This window comes from Patiria miniata, unplaced genomic scaffold, assembly GCF_015706575.1.
Source record: "Patiria miniata isolate m_02_andy unplaced genomic scaffold, ASM1570657v1 HiC_scaffold_6, whole genome shotgun sequence".
In the NCBI taxonomy this organism is placed as follows: Eukaryota; Metazoa; Echinodermata; class Asteroidea; order Valvatida; family Asterinidae; genus Patiria; species Patiria miniata.
The window spans coordinates 16,771,867-16,791,680 of record NW_024037073.1 but is presented as its reverse complement, the minus strand read 5'-3'; the positions used below and the strand labels follow the sequence as shown (position 1 = coordinate 16,791,680).

The 19,814-nt window shown below is 43.7% G+C and overlaps 1 protein-coding gene across 2 annotated transcripts; it reads right to left on the bottom strand.

The window, feature by feature from the left end:
* Nucleotides 1-168: 168 nt before the first annotated feature.
* On the bottom strand, nt 169-18,986 carry LOC119743503 (alkaline phosphatase-like). 2 transcript variants are annotated; one of them, XM_038219920.1, is made up of 10 exons: nt 18,654-18,986; nt 17,112-17,338; nt 9,613-9,787; nt 8,427-8,602; nt 6,274-6,376; nt 5,380-5,478; nt 4,670-4,810; nt 3,420-3,611; nt 1,876-2,013; nt 169-1,541 (listed from the first exon to the last, which is right to left on the bottom strand). In XM_038219920.1, exons 1-10 carry the CDS (start codon nt 18,772-18,774, stop codon nt 1,276-1,278), a joined length of 1,638 nt encoding a protein of 545 aa, XP_038075848.1. In that variant the 5' UTR covers nt 18,775-18,986; the 3' UTR covers nt 169-1,275. The 2 variants fall into 2 exon arrangements, with proteins under 2 accessions (XP_038075848.1, XP_038075849.1); XM_038219921.1 differs by lacking the exon at nt 3,420-3,611.
* Nucleotides 18,987-19,814: the final 828 nt, after the last annotated feature.

Below are 19,814 nucleotides of genomic sequence, written 5' to 3'. Positions count from 1 at the left end.
GCTCCAACGGTTTATCACGCAAATTAAATCGTGGATATCCGTAGCTCCCAACCGTGAATGTGTTGCTGGGGCTTTTCATGTCATGTAGTATACAAATCGGTAAAATTGTACACTGCAAAAACTTTAGTGTTAATGTAACACCATTCGGTATCTATATAGGACAACACCAGTAAAATTTAACACCAGATGGTCCTATATAGATACCAACAGTGTAAATTTAACACTGCAGTTTTTGCAGTGTATACGTCTGCATTGTAATGCTGCTGTACTCAGAATGATTGGGTTGGTGGGGAAGTAACTACAAAAGTCAAGTAGGCCCTAATCCAGATCTCCGACGGACCTATATCCTTTTATTTTGTTCCCCTGGCTATAAGGAATTTGAAATGAAGGCCAGGAACTTGAGAGGAATTTAATGTGACACATGATTCAATAATAGGAAGGAAACATTAACATGATTGTGTATATTCTGGTTCCTGGAAACGTGTCATTTGAGAGACATTCCCAAACACTTGTGCACAAAACTTTTCCTTAATGCCAACTAACCCCAATTATACCACATCCTATACCCCACAAATTTCGGTACATTGATGTCTAGGACCACGCGCAATGGATCTAGCCCATATGCGACACTAACGTTTTGCCTCTAATTAGGAGCTGTGACATAAGAGAGACATTGAAATGTCTCCTTAATGTCCGGTGTCTCCCTATAAAGTATAACATTTAAATCGACGTCTCCTAAAGGTACCATTATGTAAAAAAAAAACCTACGATCTTTAATAACACTTAACCATCACTGCAGAAATGTAATGTCTTCCTAATATTTCAACCCAAATTTACAAAGTTTAAACTTCGTAACTCTGGGGTTTGCATCACGAGGAGTCCCGATTTAGGGTATTTGCGACGTTAAACGCATGCCTAGAGATATAAGTAGGCCTTGATATATAAAGAGACATTAAAATGCCACCCTGTTTTCGTTGTTTCCCTGAAGTACACCATTTATAACGTGTCTTCCTAATGGGTCATTTGCGAGAATTTATGGAGGCAACGTACAAAGGACAGCCACCTGTCATTCTGATGAAATTTGTTGAAAACCTACATTATCTTAAGCCTCTCCCATTACTATTATACTGTTCTCGATCGATTTGTGCAATATTTCCAATTGAGGAAGACTGGCCAATCGAGGACTCATTTTCCTCCTATGTTTGTCTTTAGTTCTGTATCATAGACGAACCACAAAACCCCACAAACTTCCCACTCGGCAACCAGAGACACTTTTTAAATCCAAAAACGCACGCTCAGGAATACGGTGACCAATATCAGCCACAGGTTGAACCCATCGCGCGAGGGCGCGCTGCTCATCTGACAGTGCTCCTTGTAGTCCAGGCAGGCGGCGTAGCGCACCACGTGCGCCATGTAGTTCTGCTCGTGGACTCCGTGGAAGAGGTGGGCCATGGGTCCGTTGGCGTAGATGGCCACGTCCTCCCCGGCATGGCTCTCATCCTCTCTGGGGACGATGGCCGACTGTTTGAAGTCAATGCCACCTGAAAACGTGTCCAAATAATGAGCGGATGATTCTTTTCCCAAAGTTTCTTCCGTTCCTTTCTTTAAATATAACTGGTATACCAATATATGGCTGGTATACCACAGATCCAACCACACATTGTCTTATGGTGTTAAGAGACCTGAGGCCTAATGACGTAATGGCTTTGTTTACATATGCGTTTTCCTATGGGAGCGAAGTCGGGACGCCAGCAGTAGGGATCGTCTACTACATTAGGTCTCAGGCCTATTAAGGTAAGTAATTCCAACATATAATAATCCCTTATTTTTGTAATATCCTTTCTGGTTAGTTGCACAACTCTTGATATACCATACCTGTGTTCACGTTGGTAAGATTTCGTCTGCTCCCCACAGCATTGTAGCTGTCTCTCTCTATCTCGCCGCCCGGCCCGTCTGCATAGTTCAGGGTCGTGTAGGGCATACCGTCCGAGCCTTCGCCATCATTGTATAGTCCTGCAGTCAAGTTGAAACCAATTTCACTTAACGTAGATTGATAATTTCAGTATGCTTGGCCAAATGTGGATATCCACTTGAAAGGAAAGAGAAGAGCATGTATTATAATGAAGCAGCGTGGAGAAAAACAATTGATGTGTCTAATTGACGTTAGAAATTAATCAACCTGTTCACTACGTCCACCCAACTGATGATGACAACGATGACAACAATGACAACAATATCAACAGCAGACTAGCATCAGCGAAATCCGTTTAAACAAAGACGTTGCCATAAAAACAGCATCAGCAACACTAACAAAGATAGTAACCATATAGGCAACAGCAGCAATAATCGCATCACCAACAATCCTTATAGGCCTGTCACTAGTAAGCACTATACACAGCAATATAGCACCAAAATGAAACTAAAGCAGTAAAAAAACAGGATTGTAAAAATTTTACCAACCACCGTTCAAAGCCACAGCAGCATAGCAACAGCTGAAACAAGTCCAAATGCAACAGCAAGAGCAGTATAGCAATAGCTGAAACAAATTGAAATGCAACAGCATCTGTGGCAACAGCTGAAACAACTTCAGATTCAACAGCAAGAGCAGTGGCAACAACTTAAACAATTTCAAATGCAACAGCAATAGCAGTAGCAACAGCTGAAACAACTTAAAATGCAACAGCAAGAGTAGCAACAGCTGAAACAACTTAAAATGCAACAGCAAGAGTAGTAGCAAGAGCTGAAACCACTTCAGGTGTAAAAGCGAGAGAAGTAGCAACAGCTGAAACAATTTAAAATGCAACAGCAATAGCAGTAGCAACAGCTGAAACAACTTCAGATGCAACAGCAAGAGCAGTGGCAGCAGCTAAAACAACTTCGAAATTCAACAGCAAGAGCAGTAGCAACAGCTGATAAAACTTCAAATGCAAAAGCAAGAGCAGAAGCAACAACTGAAACAACTTCAGATGTAACAGCAAGATCATTGACAACAGCTGAAACAACATCAACCGCAACAGCTAAAGTAGCAGCAACAGCTGAAACGTCAGATACCACAGCAACTGCAGTGGCAACACTGATCTGACACAAATACAACACAAAAGCAATAGAAACAGCTGAAACTTCAGCAGATGCAACGGCAACTGCAGTGGCAACAGCTGAAACAAGTGAAAATGCAACAACAGCAGCAGCTGAAACAACTTCAGATGCAACAGCAAGAGCAGTAACAACAGCTGAAAACAACTTTAAATGCAAAAGTGACAGCAACTGTAGCAACAGCTGAAACAATTTCAAATGCAACAGCAACTGCAGTACGTGGCAGCAACAGAGGGGTCGACAACAGCGACAGACAACGGAAGCAGAAACAGAACAACATCAACAGAAGCACCACAATTATTGTACGACGCAGCTTCCAGTCATACCTAGAATAGGGGTGCCCCGCAGCGGGTAAGCGCCGATGGTCATAGTGTGGCTGTGGTCAGCAGTCACGATGACCAACGTGTCCTTCTCATTGGTCAATTCCATGGCCTTAATCACGGCTTCCTCCATCGCTAGAGTGTCCGTTAGGGCTCGTGCTGCATTGCCGTCATGGTGGGCGTGGTCAATGCGGGCAGCTGTTGGCATCGAGAAGGAAGAAAAAATCGAGACAAACATTTTGAAAAGAACTACAGTGAAGAGTGTCATCCCTGACACTACTTTTTCTTCTTTTCTTTTTTTAGAAACATTCACTTCGCTTAATAAACGTTCTGAAAACATGTGATCGGTCGTTTGCATTGTGGAGCGCCGTGGTTCGATGGCTGGGGGGGGGGGGGGGGGGCTCGACTCACGTGCAATAGTACGTGGGTTCGCGCCGTGAAGGGGAACACGGTGCCATTGCTCTTGGGCAAGACACTTTATTACACTTTCCTCTCTCCGACCAGGAGTATAAATGGGTGCCTGTGGAGGCAGAAACCAGATTGCGCTGATCTCGCGCTGCTGCTGCAGAAACAGGTGAACTTGATGAACGGGGATACTAATTGTGCAGCGCTTTGATATAAAGTGGTATGCAGCGTGAGTCAGAATGATCTGGACCCAAAAGAAAATGTGAAAAGTTATGTAGCAATGATCAAAACAAGTGCAAATGAGATATGTTATATAATAGCTGGTATTTAGGACATATTTGGTGAAAGTTTCAAGTATATCTATTGTACCATTTTGAAGAACAGCGCTAGAAAAGAACACACGCTAAATAAACACTCTGACCACGGTTCCATGGTTCAACAAATTTACTGAAATCACGTACTGATGTGAAGCAGTGTAATAACAAATAAAAAACCTAGTCATGGTGACTGACTCACTTGAAGTTATTGATACATTTAAATTCCGAGTGCAGACTGAAAAATGAGCCACTTTAATGAAAATGGCATAACTCCTCACCACAGCCACAAATTTGAAAAATTCAAAATTGCTGTGGAAGACAAGGTAATAACTATTCATAATTTATGAAACACTTAGTTTTTTCCTTTCAATTATATTCTATTTGCCACCAAAAAAATCATTCTGAATCACCCTGTATAAAGCACCAGATCATTATTATGTTCGTATCGTTATAACTGCAAATACTTTATGGCTTCCATTTACGGATGTTATACGGTGTGTTTAGGACTTTCTCAAATATTCTGACCATGAATACCTTCAACAACGAGAAAGTAGCCATCTGGGTCCTTCTGCAGTATCTTGATTGCCTTCGCCGTCATCTCGGCGATAGAGGGCTCCCCAGCCTCATCATCCGCGCGGTCGGCCTCAAAGTGCATGTGACCCCGCTCAAACAGACCTGGGGTCAATGGCAAAAAACTTGACATCGATATAAGGGTGCAGATCTACGCGAGCCAAATCACAATTTGTATGCCCTCAAATTCTCAGGAATTAGAGCATTTTGAGGGCCGTGAACTGAGGATTTGTAAAAAATAAAAGGAAGTGTGGAAGCCGGAAAGAGGACTGCGAGCTCGTATATCTATAAAATGTGCATGAACTTAGGCCCTGAAATGGCTCCCTTTTGTAATAGAGCGTAGGCGTCCATTTTCAAAATGGCGATGGGTTTCAGGACTGCTTTTAGAGGTGCTCATATTTGGATGGAATTTTCTCCCAAAAGTCATCAGTTAAACCCCCCCCCCCCAATAAATATGAACAGAACATGAAAGATGATGAATAAGCTTTAATATGATGGGTGTCTCGAGCACCTTGGAGAGTTGTAAGTATTTTAAATAATGTTTGGATGTACGCGTAATTACCATTGGGGTCTACGGGAGTCGATTTGTAGGTCTGCACCCATAACCTCATTTAGTGGTTAATAGAAAATGGCGATTCCCTGTATCGACTGTGTTTGAATTGTATATAGCATACCGAGAAGGGCATCTGTTTCCGCCGGATCCACGCTGCTGAAGGCGTCAAGGTTCCAGACGTACTTGGTGCGATTTGCTGCTTTCTTGCTCAGCCATTCCTCTGAATCATAAGAGGGGAAAAAACGGTCGGTCACTAGAAGTCTCGTGTTTTCTAGGGTGTTTTTAATTTTGAAGGGGGCCTTGCGTGGTTGTAATACACCGATTACTGTAAACAGAACAGACAACACCGACCCATTTGGGGAGAGGAAATTGGCAGAGCTTGACCAATTTAGTACAACTCGCTTCTCAGGCGATCGTATTTCACAAGGTTATTGGCAAGGCAATTTCACAAAGTTTTGACGCAAAGTTTTTTGACGTATAGTTGCTACATATCAAAAATTACATTTCCACAATTTTCTTTTCTCTTTAGAATTAGGCATAATACCATACTGTTTTGTCCCCTGAACAATGGCGGCGTTATAAATGTACACTCTAAAAAGACCCAGGTCAGATTGGACCCGGAATCCGGGTCCCATGGGGGCTAACATTTTCCTTGGTCAAAATGACCCTTTCCTTGGTCAAAATGACTTGGAGACATTTTCCAGGTCAAATGGCACTTCTTTGACTCATGAACCGGATCATTTTGCAACTTTTCCTTTTTTTTCCGGGTCAGAATGACAAAATGACTCAAAAATAAAAAGTTAAAGAAGTGTTACTTTGACCCGGAAAAGTGTCATTTTGACCCGGAAAGTGTCAGCACCTCATTCGCTTAAACGTATTGACTTGTGCAGACTGCATCGGCTGAAACTCGATCAGTTTGAGAATTTGGGCTGTGAGTGCTTGGTAAGGTGCAGTGCGCATTGTCCTCTTTATAAATATTCCATCGAGCAATAATTATTTGATCGAGCCATGATACCTATAATGTTGCGGCCGTCCGTCCGGTGTCCGACCTCGTCCGGGTACTCGGGGTCCGTCTGGTTGGTGCCTGTCAACTCCCGGCGGCCGCCTCCTAACACCACCTGCGGAAAAACAATTCCAGAATTCGGGATTGGAAGCCTCACTTTAAATTCCCAGGTCAGCTTATTATTAGAAAAGCCAAATTATCGTCTTTTGCTCATTGACAGATAATAAACTACCAATAACTACAGTGTCAGATTATCATCACGAGGTATGTACGTTGAGCCATAATAGGATTTTTTTTAGCATCATCAAATAAGTAATAGGATTTTTTTTGCAGGAGAATATTACAGATCAAAATCGAACCAATACAAAACACTTGTTTTTTGGGGGGAAACCTCAAAATTGTTCTTTTTTTTATTCATGAGGATTGACTGGCAAATGTTCCAAGTGACTTTCTTGGCCTATGAAACAATTGATGAAAAGTTGTTAGAAATCATGGTGCTAGAACACGAAGATTTGTGTAAGACCGAGAGCAGGTTAAAAGGGACTCAATTTTATAGGAGTCCAAATTTCACACGACACCGGCTGTAGTGAAACAGCTCAGCGTGAAGCGTGCCCTCAAGAAACAGACCGCTCCGTGCGCACACCATGCGTGAGGCATGTTGCACTATAGGCTGGTGAGTTTAATGGCTTATTAATTTTTGTTCTAATTATGTGGTTCAAGCTCATTCATATGATGATTAAGATCTGTTTCCTTATTGATCATTTATCCTTGACCATAATTATATCTAAGCATTAATTGTTGCCGAATTGATTGTGAAATAGGGGTACGTTCAAAAGGTGTCGGAAATAGCCATATTTCTCTATGTTTTCGTTCCGTATCTCTATTTGCCGTTGCAGTGCTGACCAGTTATACTTTGTAACTTACTGTATTTCTAATCTTGTCTTTATATTACAGACCAAACTTACACCCAAGCACCTAAAACCCATTTGCTCGTCCCATTCAGCACCAACCCCAGCAATATGAAAGTCAGGGTGCCTTCAATAAAGTATGCATATTAAATGGACAGGCGGAGAATGTTCCAACAACCCGCACATATTGGATTGTGTTACTCCCGGTTAGGGTTAGGGTTAGGGATAGGACTATGAGCAGTCTGAACATAGGTGTATTGGAACATAGGGGTGTCGGAACATATAGGTGTGTCGGAACATAGGTGTGTAACCGGACAGGCAGTGGCGTAGCCAGGAATTTTTCAGTGGGGGGGGGGGGGGGGGGGGGGGGCGCTGGGGGGGGGGGGCTGGAACAATCCATGGGGGGGCGTCAAGCAGGGGTGTCAATCGCTTCTCAAAAGTGGGGGGGGGGAATACCTTGATCATTACTGATGCAAGCGCGAAGCGCGAAGCGCGAAGCCCTTACGGCGTGGGGTTCGGGGCCCGCTTAAGGGCCCCGGGGAAAAAATGGATTCTAGATGTTCTGTGGTGTGATTTGAAGCAATTTCTTACGACTTTCCTCCATGCTTTAACTAATATATTCTTGGCAAAAGATAATTATTTGAACATCGTTTTCGAGGTTGGAGACATTGAATCAGCTATCGGTATTCTGAGCTATTGGCGTGGGGTTCGGGGCCCACTGAAGGGCCCCGGAAAAAAAAATGGATTTTCGATGCTCTGTGGTGTGATCTGAGGCAATTTCTTACCACTTTAACCAATAATTATCTTAGCACAAAAGATAATAATTTAAACATAATTTTCGAGGGTTTTTCAGCTAAAGGCATATTGTGAACATTGTTTTCGAGGTTGGAGTCATTGAATCAACTACCAGAATTCTGAACTATAGGCGTGGGGTTCGGGGCCCGCTTAAGGGCCCCGAAAAATTTTGGATTCTAAATGCTCTGTGGTGCTATCTGAGGCAATTTCTGACCACTTTAACCAATATTTTCTAAGCAAAAGATACATTGTAGTACATAATAGGGCCCAAGGCGTCATGTAGATCAATGATAATTTTTTTAGAAACTCAAAATCTCAGTGGGGGGCGACTGGGGGGGGGGGGGCGACAAGGTTTCATGGGGGGGGGGGGGTCGCCCCCCCACGCCCCCCCCCCCCGGTGGCTACGCCACTGCGGACAGGCAACCCGAATATTGTGCCCTCAATATTCAACACCGGTCTTACATCGAACACGTGGCCGTTCTCGACAAGCTGCGCCCCGATGTCCGTGCAGCCCTTGGCCGCTTCCTCCGTGGGTATGTCGCCATCGTTCTCCCAGTCGCGGCTCGGGGCGTGGGCGTAGAGGGCGGCCGGTGTAGCGTGAGTCACACGGGATGTGGTCGCAAAACCAGTCGATTTTCCTTTAATGCGACAAAAATGAAATAATTTTAACTTGTTTCCACTACACGCAACACTTCGTACACTTGAAAGCACATCTCACTATACAAGCAACACTTTGTTTACATGTAGGATCTGATCTTGTGACGTCAAAGTACATTGGACGTGGCAATCAGGTTTCCCCGTGGTCAGCCACCATTGCAGTAGGCAAGCGTTTGGTTAGCGGAATGGAAGAAGGAACACAAGGCACCCAATTAGACAGCTTCTCAAATATCTACGTAATGTAGATATTATTTTGAGAAGCTGTCTAATTGGGTACTGCGCAGCATATTTTAGGTCTTTGGATGCTCATCATAAACTGGTGCCTTGTGTTCCTTCGGTGTGCACATGTACATGTACATACACATGTACATATGGTCATGCATGTCCAAGGAGCTGACCACACCCAACCAAACGGCGCCCTCAGGCAACAAAAATGCCAGAGCTTTTATGCATAATTATGCAAATAAGGAAAGTTTACTAGACTTGTTTACAAGTGTCATATTTTGTCTGTAACATATTATTTTTTTGAAAGCAGGACATCAATATTATCTGTAGTTCCAGCAAGGGCTTAAGAAATCGCCCAAGCCGACGATGAAACCAAGAATTGGTTCAGCGGGATAGTAGTTTGTGCGCTATCTTTTAAAACCACGAGGGGGAAGTCCGTGATATGGCGTGTATTTGTACGCAATAAGCGGCCACAACTTGACGGTAACGCAAATTACGCAAAGAAATATAAGTTTGTTCTATTTAAATAGTAACCGCAAAAGATAATTTCGCACAGTTTTGAGACTCGAGTGTTATTAGCCGTCGACTTGAGTCGAGTCAGGTCTTCTGATGAGGGACTCGAGTCGAGTCGAGTCATTCGCTCTCAGTGACTCGAGTCGAGTCAGTTACCCGTGGGGGGAAAAAGAGGTATATTTTGCCTTAGGAGTTTTAAACTGCATACAGTGCTACAATAGGCCCCAGAAAAGTAAGTAAGTTCAATGGTTACCTGCCCGATGGGCTAGAATCAGGAAGGAATCCACGGCTGCACCGATACTGGACGCGCAATCTCCATATCGCCCTCTGGAGTCCAGACCAAGCATGTTGTCGTTGGCCTTCACTCCACAGAAGCACGCAGTGGCTGAAGAGCCCGAGGATCCAACTTGCTTGTCCACACTGTAGGTCTGTGTTTGGAGTAAAAAGAAGAAAAAACATACCAGGGTCAATTTGCACCTGCTAACCATAATCAGCAGCGGTGGAACGCTTTTCAAACTGGGGGGGCATCACCAAAAAGGGGCACTTGCTCAGAAAAAAGGCACCTTCCGTTGGTGTGAAAGAGGACAACATTTTGAAACTATTTTCGTTCACATTGCAAGGAATACGTGTTACCTGGAACACAATTTACTAACAACATTGATCAACACTTTTAAAAATGTTTGCGTTAAAAATTTTAAAAATCTAAATTCCCTCACTCAAAAAAATCACAGTGTAGGCATATTCCTGAAGTAGTCTCAATATAGCCGTATTGGTCTCAAATAAGGTAATGTTTCACTTGAGAGAGACCTTCGGCCTCCGGCACACCCCCGGCAGTAACCTCTCTGGGTCCACCCTTGATAATTTTGACTATAGTTAGGCATATGCAAAGGCACCATGATTTTGTTTTAATCTTGAGAGGGGCACTGTTGCATTGATGGTCAGTTCAGTGACCATTTTATTCGCGTATAATTTTTTTTTACAGGCCAGTTTTCCATCGTCAGAGGGGCACAGTTTCAATGTTGCGAGCGGGGCACTAAATTGTGCTTTCGAGGGATAGTTTTCAATCTCGAGAAGATTCACATCTTGTTAATATGCGAGGAGTATTTGTGTTTTTGAGGAAACGAAGAATTACAGACCGATGTCGAATCTTTCCTTTTTGAGTAAAACCCTTGAGAGGGTAGTCTTAATGCAACTCTCATCTTTACATGACCAGCATCAATCTGCCTTCCGTGCTAATCACAGCGTCGAGTCTGCCACCCTCAAAATCCAGAATGACCTGTCGCAGGCTATGGACAAGCGCAGGATATCATAGCCTTGGTCAATGCTCTCGTCGTTATTCGTCCCGTACGCGGTCAATCGTCGGCATATAATCCTCACGCGCTATGCACATGCATGTACAAATACAGCGCGAACAGCGACCTCACGCGGCCACTATTTTTATATGCAAATCAGTTGGGGACGATCGAGAGCCTTGGTTCAATCGTCCATTTGAGGTTTTTGGGGTGGTGCTCATTATGTTAATAGCCTTAGCTGACCTTAAATGTCGTTTTCTTATTGGTCGATCGTTGCGTGGAAACTTGCATAGTGAAACGTGGCACCGTACATGATCCATACACGTACACGTTGTGTGTCTCTGCACACGGTGTGGACGGTAATTCTGTCCCCCGGTAAAAGTGTCCGGGGGACAGAATTACCTAGGTAAAAGTGTCCCCCCCTGTCCCGTTAATTCTGTCCCCCTCCAGTTAATTCTGTCCCCTCCAGTTAATTCTGTCCCCCCCCCCTGGTTTTGCACGCATAAGTTGTTATATTGATGTTATTATAATGAATTCAGCGCACAGGGTATACATTTTTAGATTATTCCACCCTTCATCAATAATTATCAAAAAGAAATTAACGTTTAGATGTTAATCAACCGATCTATGTTTCTGCAGAAGGCGCGCGTAGTAACACTCAACCTATCGCTAGCACGCCCTCACGCATCAGCCGCCGATATGCGTGTGACTGTAATGGCGGACTCCAATGAGGAGAATTGGCAAAATTATACGCGACACGGGTCACCGGGCCGCAGGCCTGCTGCTGGTGCACTAGCTGTTGTCCCCGTCCCCGGCCGCGGCCCGTAGGTGCGGTACACTCGCGCGCACGCCCACCATGCAAATCGTTCGCTCCCGAAGTCGTCATCAAAACGGGAGTTGTGCTTTGATCGATGACGTAAGCACCATTCCCGAATTTAGCAAGGCGCCGAGCAAAAACAGTTAATAACTTCACTAATATACAGTCTGGGTGCTAGACTTGTGACGTTGCACGGGGACACATTTACCAGGGGGGACACATTTAACGTCGTGCAGGGGGACAGATTTACCTAGAGGGGGACAGGTTTACCTAGGTAAAAGTGTCCCCCCGGACAGATTTACCGGGTCACGACCCGGTAGATCTGTCCGGGGGGGGGGGGGACACATTTACCAGGGGGGACAGAATTGCCTGCCACAGGCACCAATACACACAACTGTGGTTCCTGTCACGTCCGCAAAAGGCGTATAGCTGCAAATAATTTGATGACGTCCGGATTTACCAAGGTGTGATTGGACACTCCACATATTAGCCCCGCCTGCACTTATCTGTATTCGCATACGAGGTCGTGCGCTAGAAATCCAGCGCAAAATAAAGAAAAACATTACGCTTTTGCCGACGATTGAACCAAGGCTCTCGATCGTCCCCAACTGATTTGCATATAAAAATAGTGGCCGCGTGAGGTCGCTGTTCGCGCTGTATTTTTACATGCCTGTGCATAGCGCGTGAGGATATATGCCGACGATTGACCGCGTACGGGACGAATAACGACGAGAGCATTGACCAAGGCTAAGGATATCATTGCTCGTGCTGCTCGACCTACCAGCAGCTTTTGATACAGTTGACCATGCCACATTATTCAGCCGCCCCAGCACTCGTATTAGGATAGATGGAGTTGCATTAGACTGGTTTAAATCACACCTTAATGACCGATCTCAATTTGTCCGGGTCAATGATTCAAGGTCGGCAACTGTCTCTCTTGATTTTGGGCTACCTCAAGGATCAGTCCTAGGGCCCGTCATGTTCTCTCTGTGTACAATGCCACTTGGTGAAATCACTCGAAAGCATGGTCTATCCTATCATTGTTATGCAGATGATACCCAATTATATATGTCAGTAGACCCTCAACAATATAAGGTCGATTCAGCAATCCAGCAGATGGAAACATGCATTGATGACGTACGTTCTTGGATGACTCACAACTGGCTCAAATTCAACGACGAAAAGACCGAATTTATCATCATAGGTTCAAAGCAGCAGTTTGTGTAAAGTTCATGTTCCATCCATAAGGGTTGGTGATTCGACCATCCTGCCATCTAATCAAGTCAGCAATCTCGGCATTATCTTTGATTCATCTCTATCCATGGAACCTCACCTTACATCAATTTCTAGATCAGTCTGCATGTCGATCCGTAACTTTGGACACATTCGAAAATATCTTGACAAACACACAACTGAAATACTTGTTCACGCTTTCATCACATCCGAAATTGATATGGGCAATTCAGTATTGTATGGCATTAACCTAAATCAACTAAACCGTTTGCAGCGACTAATCTCTCTCACTTGTAGACATTCTCACATCACTCCCGTGTTAGCAGATCTCCACTGGCTTCCAGTATCATACAGAATCAAATACAAACTTGGACTAATCGTGTACAACATCCTCCACAACAATGCGCCGAAGTATCTCATCGAGCTCATCCACCCGTACTCAACAGCACGCACCGGACTCCGCTCCAGTGAGCTCATGATGCTTCATGAGCCCAGGACCTCCACTCTTTGGGGTGACAGATCCTTTACTGCAGCGTCAGCCCGAGTATGGAACCAAATCATCTCAAATCATCCGATCTCAAATCAAATCAAATCGAATCAAATCATCTCAATCCATCACAACATTTAAGACAAACATAAAATCTCACCTTAACAAGCCTACTCTCACAACACATAATCCTAACTTGACTTTCTCCTCCAGCGACATGAGCGCCTTTTTTTTAGGCGGATACCGGCGCTTTACAAATGTTCTTTATTTTTATTATTATTATTTGAGGGGCAGTTTTTGCATTACAAGAGAGGAGACAATTTTAAGCGCGATCATAATGCTTTCATGTGTGCGTTTGAGGGGCAGGTTTGTTTTCATCGGGAGGGGGCACATTTATGACCGCGAGAGGGGCACTTTTGTCGGCCTGGGAAAATCGGGTGCATACCTATGTTCCCCAATACCGATGTTTCCCAATACCGATGTTCTCCGAAATCCCTATCCTACAACCCTAATCCTAACCCTAATCCTATAAGGATTTCGGAGAACATCGGTAGTGGGGAACATCGGGTAGACCCCGGAAAATCGGGGGGGGGGGCGCCCCCGTTCCGGTCCCGCCGCCCCTGAACATAATGTACTTCAAATTCAAGCACAGATCGGAGCTAAGCCCAGAAATTATTTTGCTTAACAAAATCTGCAGTTCAAATACCATGTAATGATTACATTTCCTTATAAAAAATTATCCTGGGCCCAAATTCATGGCGCTGCTTATACCGTTAGCCAACAAATCCTTGCTTACTATGTAGCAAACATTTCCGTGCTTACTGTAAGCATATTTCACGGGTTAACGAGGAATTGTGGCTTCTGCGCATGCGTACATACAGGCCCGGATTACCCAATATGCACAGTAGGCACTGTGCCTATAGGGCCTACGAAAAATTTGGGGGCCTACGAAAACTAGGGGGAAGGCCTACGAAAATACCGCAATGTGCCATGAAACACATAGGCCTACCCATGCAGACACACCCACGCGCAGAGAAAAGTTTTTAAAACAGTTTTAGGGTCTCTCTCATAAATTTCGAATGCACCAACTGACGCTGTACAGCATGTATGCATTGGCCCTACGCATAAAATGTACTTGTAAAGTCTGTCGTTCTGAAGCACGGTGCCAACCATCAAGATAAACATGAGTTTCTGTATGTACCACCCCCACTTTTGAGAAGCAAATGACGCCTTCGAGAATTGAGTGGCTTTAAATTGTGAAATGGGAGGAATATTATCGCTCGATAAAATCGGAACTTTTCCAGTTCACTCGGCTTCGCCTCGCGAAATGGAAAAGTCCAGATTTTGCCTTGCGATAATATTCCTCCCATTCCACGCTGAGCCACTCAATATTTGTATACCATGTGACCCGCTCTCGGCCATTCAAGACACAGAATTTGTGGTTGAGGCGTTGTAAACGTCACTACAGACGTCTGTTTATTATATTATTGATTCTGGCCTGGCGGCATATTTTGGGTTCCACAGGCGGGTGAAGCCATTCATTCGAAAAATCAGTAGTTTCGATGGAATCACCATACTAACGATACATTTGTAGAAGTAAAATAGTCAATGACAATTGGGCATCAGTGGATTTGTTCAAGGGATTTGTCGATCCATAGTTAAACATGGACTGGACTACTTAGTACTTAGCCAGGCTTGACGACAGGCGTTCTTACTGTAACTGTTGATCAAATAACAGCAATGGTGTTGACGTCGTTGTACTTTTCTTATGAATAGACATAATCTTTCCATTGAAGCTACTGAATTATTCAGGATATAGTGCTTCATCCGCCTACGGCATTTTTTTTCGCGGCCTACTGCAGGGCCATAATGAATATTTTAATGCGCACGTTCGTACGTTATTGCCGCACCTGCTCATCTTAATTGATTGCCAAAGCACGGGGAAGGAATCATCAGCAATGCGAATGGCAACCTGTTAGGACTGTTGAAACTGTACAGACATTGCCTGTGTCCTCTTTTCAAACGGGCCAAGTTTTCAAATTTTTGAGAAGGTTGCCACTTTTTCAGGCAAACACTTCCATGACGGAATATTTTCAGGAAATAGGACAATTTAACAAAAATGTTTAAATATGGTAGTATATTTCCGGTATTTTCAGGTCAGGGTGTTGCGCTAATTTGTTTGTTAAGTTGTTAAAGTGACGGGCACATCATAAAATAATTGGGTTACAACCAGAGATCTTATAGCGCCGAAGGCGTAAGATGGGGAACTCCATAGAAATTGCGAAATCGTCATGGACGTCATCCAAGTAAGCAAACCATTGTGAAAATCATTGTTAGCACAATGGTTGGCTTCGAGTAAGCACTTTTCACTGAAAAAGTTTAAAAGGTCGAGTGCTGTAAAAAAACAAAACCCTCTAACCTTAAACTATGCTCAGTGCAGCAAGATTCTGCATAATTCAAATGATCGAAGACTTGAGAGTTAGGGTCATTGGCGGCGCTAAGGCCGGGAGGGGGGTGCAGGGGGGCGTTTCACCCCAATAAAATCAAACAAAATCAATTGAAAGAAAACATGTTCAGGTAAAAGAAAAGTAAAAAATACAAGAAGTCAATTTTTTGTTGTGTATGTAAGACTGGAAAGTCTCGGAATTGGTCCTAAAACGCGGCTTTTTGTACATAAATACGTATATGAATTTTTGAAAAGCGCCCCAAGCCCTAATGATGTCAAACCTTCCCCGTTTTAATTTTTTCACGGCCGGTTATTTTCCTTATGTTGCCCCGCCACCGGATTTTTTCTTTGCCCCTATTTTTTGGCCCCTCGCTTGGCCCCCAAAATTGTAGAGAAGGGATTTGCCCCGCTGTTTCTGGCAGTGACTACAATAGGATATGCCCCGCAGCACTTTGTAAACCCTTATAAAGGTGCTACACAATTATAGGTCTCATATTTCTCATAAACTTTTTTTTTACATTTCTTTAATAATAGACATATTTCCCACTGCTCAGGGGGTAAAGCTGTCGTGCATGAACAATTTTATAGCTTTCCTGCAGGTGGGTTTCAATTGTTTTCAGTTCCATAAATATATCTCTGCAGATTTCATCTTGTTTGTACGAGGGATCAAGGCCGAGTCAGGTAGTGTCTGGGACGGCACGAACACGTACATGTAACCGTGTAGAACGATCGACCTATTCAAACAATTTTGTTTAGCTTCAGATTTGGACCAAATAATGCTAGATGTCATTTACAGACCTTGTTGGGCACCCATACAAATGGCGCTGGATATGTATACACAACATGTCTATAGCCCAAATTGGCGGACTTGTATTCGAATCACCAAACATCGAGTCCGAGTCCGAGTTCGAGTCCGAGTCCGAGTACATAATTATTTCTATGAATTGATTTCCCAAATTAACATATCGGAAGCAAGCCAGCCGCTACAGCCCGAGTCATTTGTCATCGTGACTCGGAAAATGGGACTCGAGTCGGACTCAGGTCCGAGTCCGAGTCACGAGTCATGCAAGTCTGCTATATAGACGTCTCTTCAATTATATAGTAGTTGCCCATATAGGAGCGCACTACGGTGGTCAGACATTAATCCGATACAGTTTTACAGCTGTCGACCCAACAACTAGGCCACTGCTGGTCAGGGTTACTGTCAATCAGGAAAGTAGGGCCGGAAAACACGGACCAACAGAGAAAGGTCCTTTTTCAAATAGAAGGTCATGTCATAACCCGGAAAAGTATCAGAATCCGGACTCCATATCTCATAAGAGTGTATTGCTTTGGTTTATCTTTGTTTTGAAAAATTATTATTGTTAGATTGAAGCAAAGCTACTAAATTGTAAACGTCGCTATTTTTTTTACCATGAAACTGGCGTGGTTACAGCCCAAGAAAATGTGGCCTAGTATTTTGTTTTTGTCCACCTACCTTGGAAAGGGCAACGCTGGGGAATTCCTCCCACTTCAGCACCGTCTCCTCCCCCGGGTTGCCCATGTTCTGCCCCTTCATGATCCGCGCCGCAGTCACGGTGGACATCCCCATGCCGTCCCCTAGGAAGAACACCACGTTCTTAGCCACGTTCTTGTTCAACGTGCGCTCGCGGTTCAGGGCATTCTGCAAAGTCTGTTTAGCCTGGTCATTCCAAAATTTGGCATCTGTACAAAATAAAGTCAGTAAAGCCATTGCCTTTTTTGTTTATCTATATGCGTAAGTCGCAGACCATATAAGTAAGTGCTGCACAACGTGAACAACGCTACAAAATGTTGCGCAAGTGGAGTTACGCCAGCGTCATTACGTAAAGTTTCGTGTTGCTGAATCGGCTACTGCATGGATTCGCTTTGCCAGGTCATGTTTGCGAAGGGAGAAAACACTGAATAATACAACCCCTAACCTTGGAAACCTCCAATATCACCTTGAAGTGATTCGAGGGGTCTTTTTCCATTATTTCCATTAGACATTGCTACAGTCAATGGACGCTTTGCCAGTGAAACATCTTTAGAAGCAGTCAGGTAATTTATAGCTTGAAACAAACTATAACTTAAACATTAACAGAACGGCCCATGGAGACAATATCTCAGACGGCAGGACAAACAAACAGCTTGACATTCATTGGTGCACAAGATGAAGATAAAATAAATAAATACCCAAGACGGTTTACCCATTCATTATTGGTCGAGAGCCCGTCGCGGGTAATTATCAGCATCCAGACACCAACCGGTCTTAAACATAGTGTTTAAAACCGGTCAAGCAATTTATTACGTTATTATTAGATCTGTAACATGTATTTCATGGCAACGCTCAAAGCAATAAACGTCATTTGCATTTATCCCCAAGGTAACCTTAGCTTCCGAAAAACTTACTTGGATTTATCGTACTGGTGCTAAACACCTCGATTAGTTATTTCGTCTGGCTTGCCGTTATGTACATGAAATCAGGAAATGTATATGTGATTTCCAATAATCAGTCAATCGACTGATTTTTGGAAACAGGAGCGCTATTGACGAAATCGTGATTCGTGATCAGAATGTTGTGCGTGATTTTTTTTCGGAATTTTGCACTGTTTTCTCGAAAAGTGTTACACCCACTGACCTGCAACTGGTTAGGTTTTTACATTCTCCTTTGGATTTTGAGTGGTGTTATTATTGGAAACGAAAAAAAAATTATGAAATGCAAATGACCCTTTATGCCTTTAAAAGTAGCAGAACAGTTGTGCTTACACTAATGCAGAAGAATGGTGCTTATCCTATAAGCGTAACCTTTTTACGAAGTTATCATGCTAACGCCTGCGTCCACTGCCTGCGGGGAGGTTTCTCTCAGAACTCTTAAAAGCATTACATCTGCCTCTTTAATAGCACCCGAGTGCTCCGGGAAATACAAAGAGGCTCTATTAGCAGAAAAGCGTGTGCTTAGCAGCGCCGTGAAATCGGGCCCAAAAGGATTAAAAAGTGAGCAACTCGGAGAGAAACTCACCCTGCGATTGGACCCGGCCTCCGACCAGGAACAGGACGCAAGCCACCGGGACCAGAAGCCGCGTTGTTAGACCCATACTCGTCGTTGGGAAAATCCTTGTGACTGCTAGCAAAGTGATCATGAAGAAATAACTGTGGATTTGGAGCTTTCGTTGGACCTGTGATGAGGCCTTGTGTTTGGTGTCAACTAAAAATAGAGTTTCACATAAAGCCACCGGTGTGTGACACGAATTTGGCGCTGTGACTTTAGTGTTAACATCAGATGGCGGGCTTCATTTCTCCATGTTCCCGATGGTTGCACACTAGTAAATAAACTGCCAGTGATTAATACGCCCACTTCCGAAATTCAGGAAAAATACTCACAACACTCCAAGGTGTTTGAGACATACATCAAATTAAAGCTTCTTCTCAACATCTTTCATTTTCTGTTCAATCTTTTGAGGGTTAACCCATGACTTTTGGGAGAAAATTTCATCCCAAGATGATCACCTCTAAAAGAAGTCCTGTACACCCATCGCCATTTTGGAAAATGATGCCTGCACTCCATTGCAAACTAGAGCAATTTTAGGGCCCAATTTCATCCAAATTTCACAGAAATACGAGCTCGCACTCCGGTGCACGGCTACCATCCATCTTTTTTTGCCTACAAACCCTCAAATTCATGGTCCACAAAATGCTCTAAAAACAGAGTAAATGAGGGCATACAAATTGTGATTTGGCCCGCCTAGGCAATTCTGGGCCTATTTACTGGTCTACACCTTTTAAAGAAGCGAAATTTTGCAATTTCCCCCAGGCCACATTGAAGGCAAGAAGAAGGATCCGTAAATTATATTTCATTAAAAAAATTAAACCAAAAAAAATCACCAATTAGGTCAACAGCTTATTTTCAACAGCTTGTACGCCTTTTCTAGCCTGTGCAATGAAGTTTAAATGAATTTTCCTACTTTCCCGCACTGAAATTGCAGTCACAGTACCATGTTATTACGTTTGAACCGTGCTTCTTCGCAGTGGCGTAGCCGGGGTCGGGGGATGGGGGGGGGGGGACACCACCAACCGATCGCTTTCCGATCGCTTTCCGATTCCGAAGCTTTCGTGTACATTTAAAAAAAATGCTTGTTGAATCTGAGGTTTTGGTTGACATAATTAATTATTGATTCTTTTT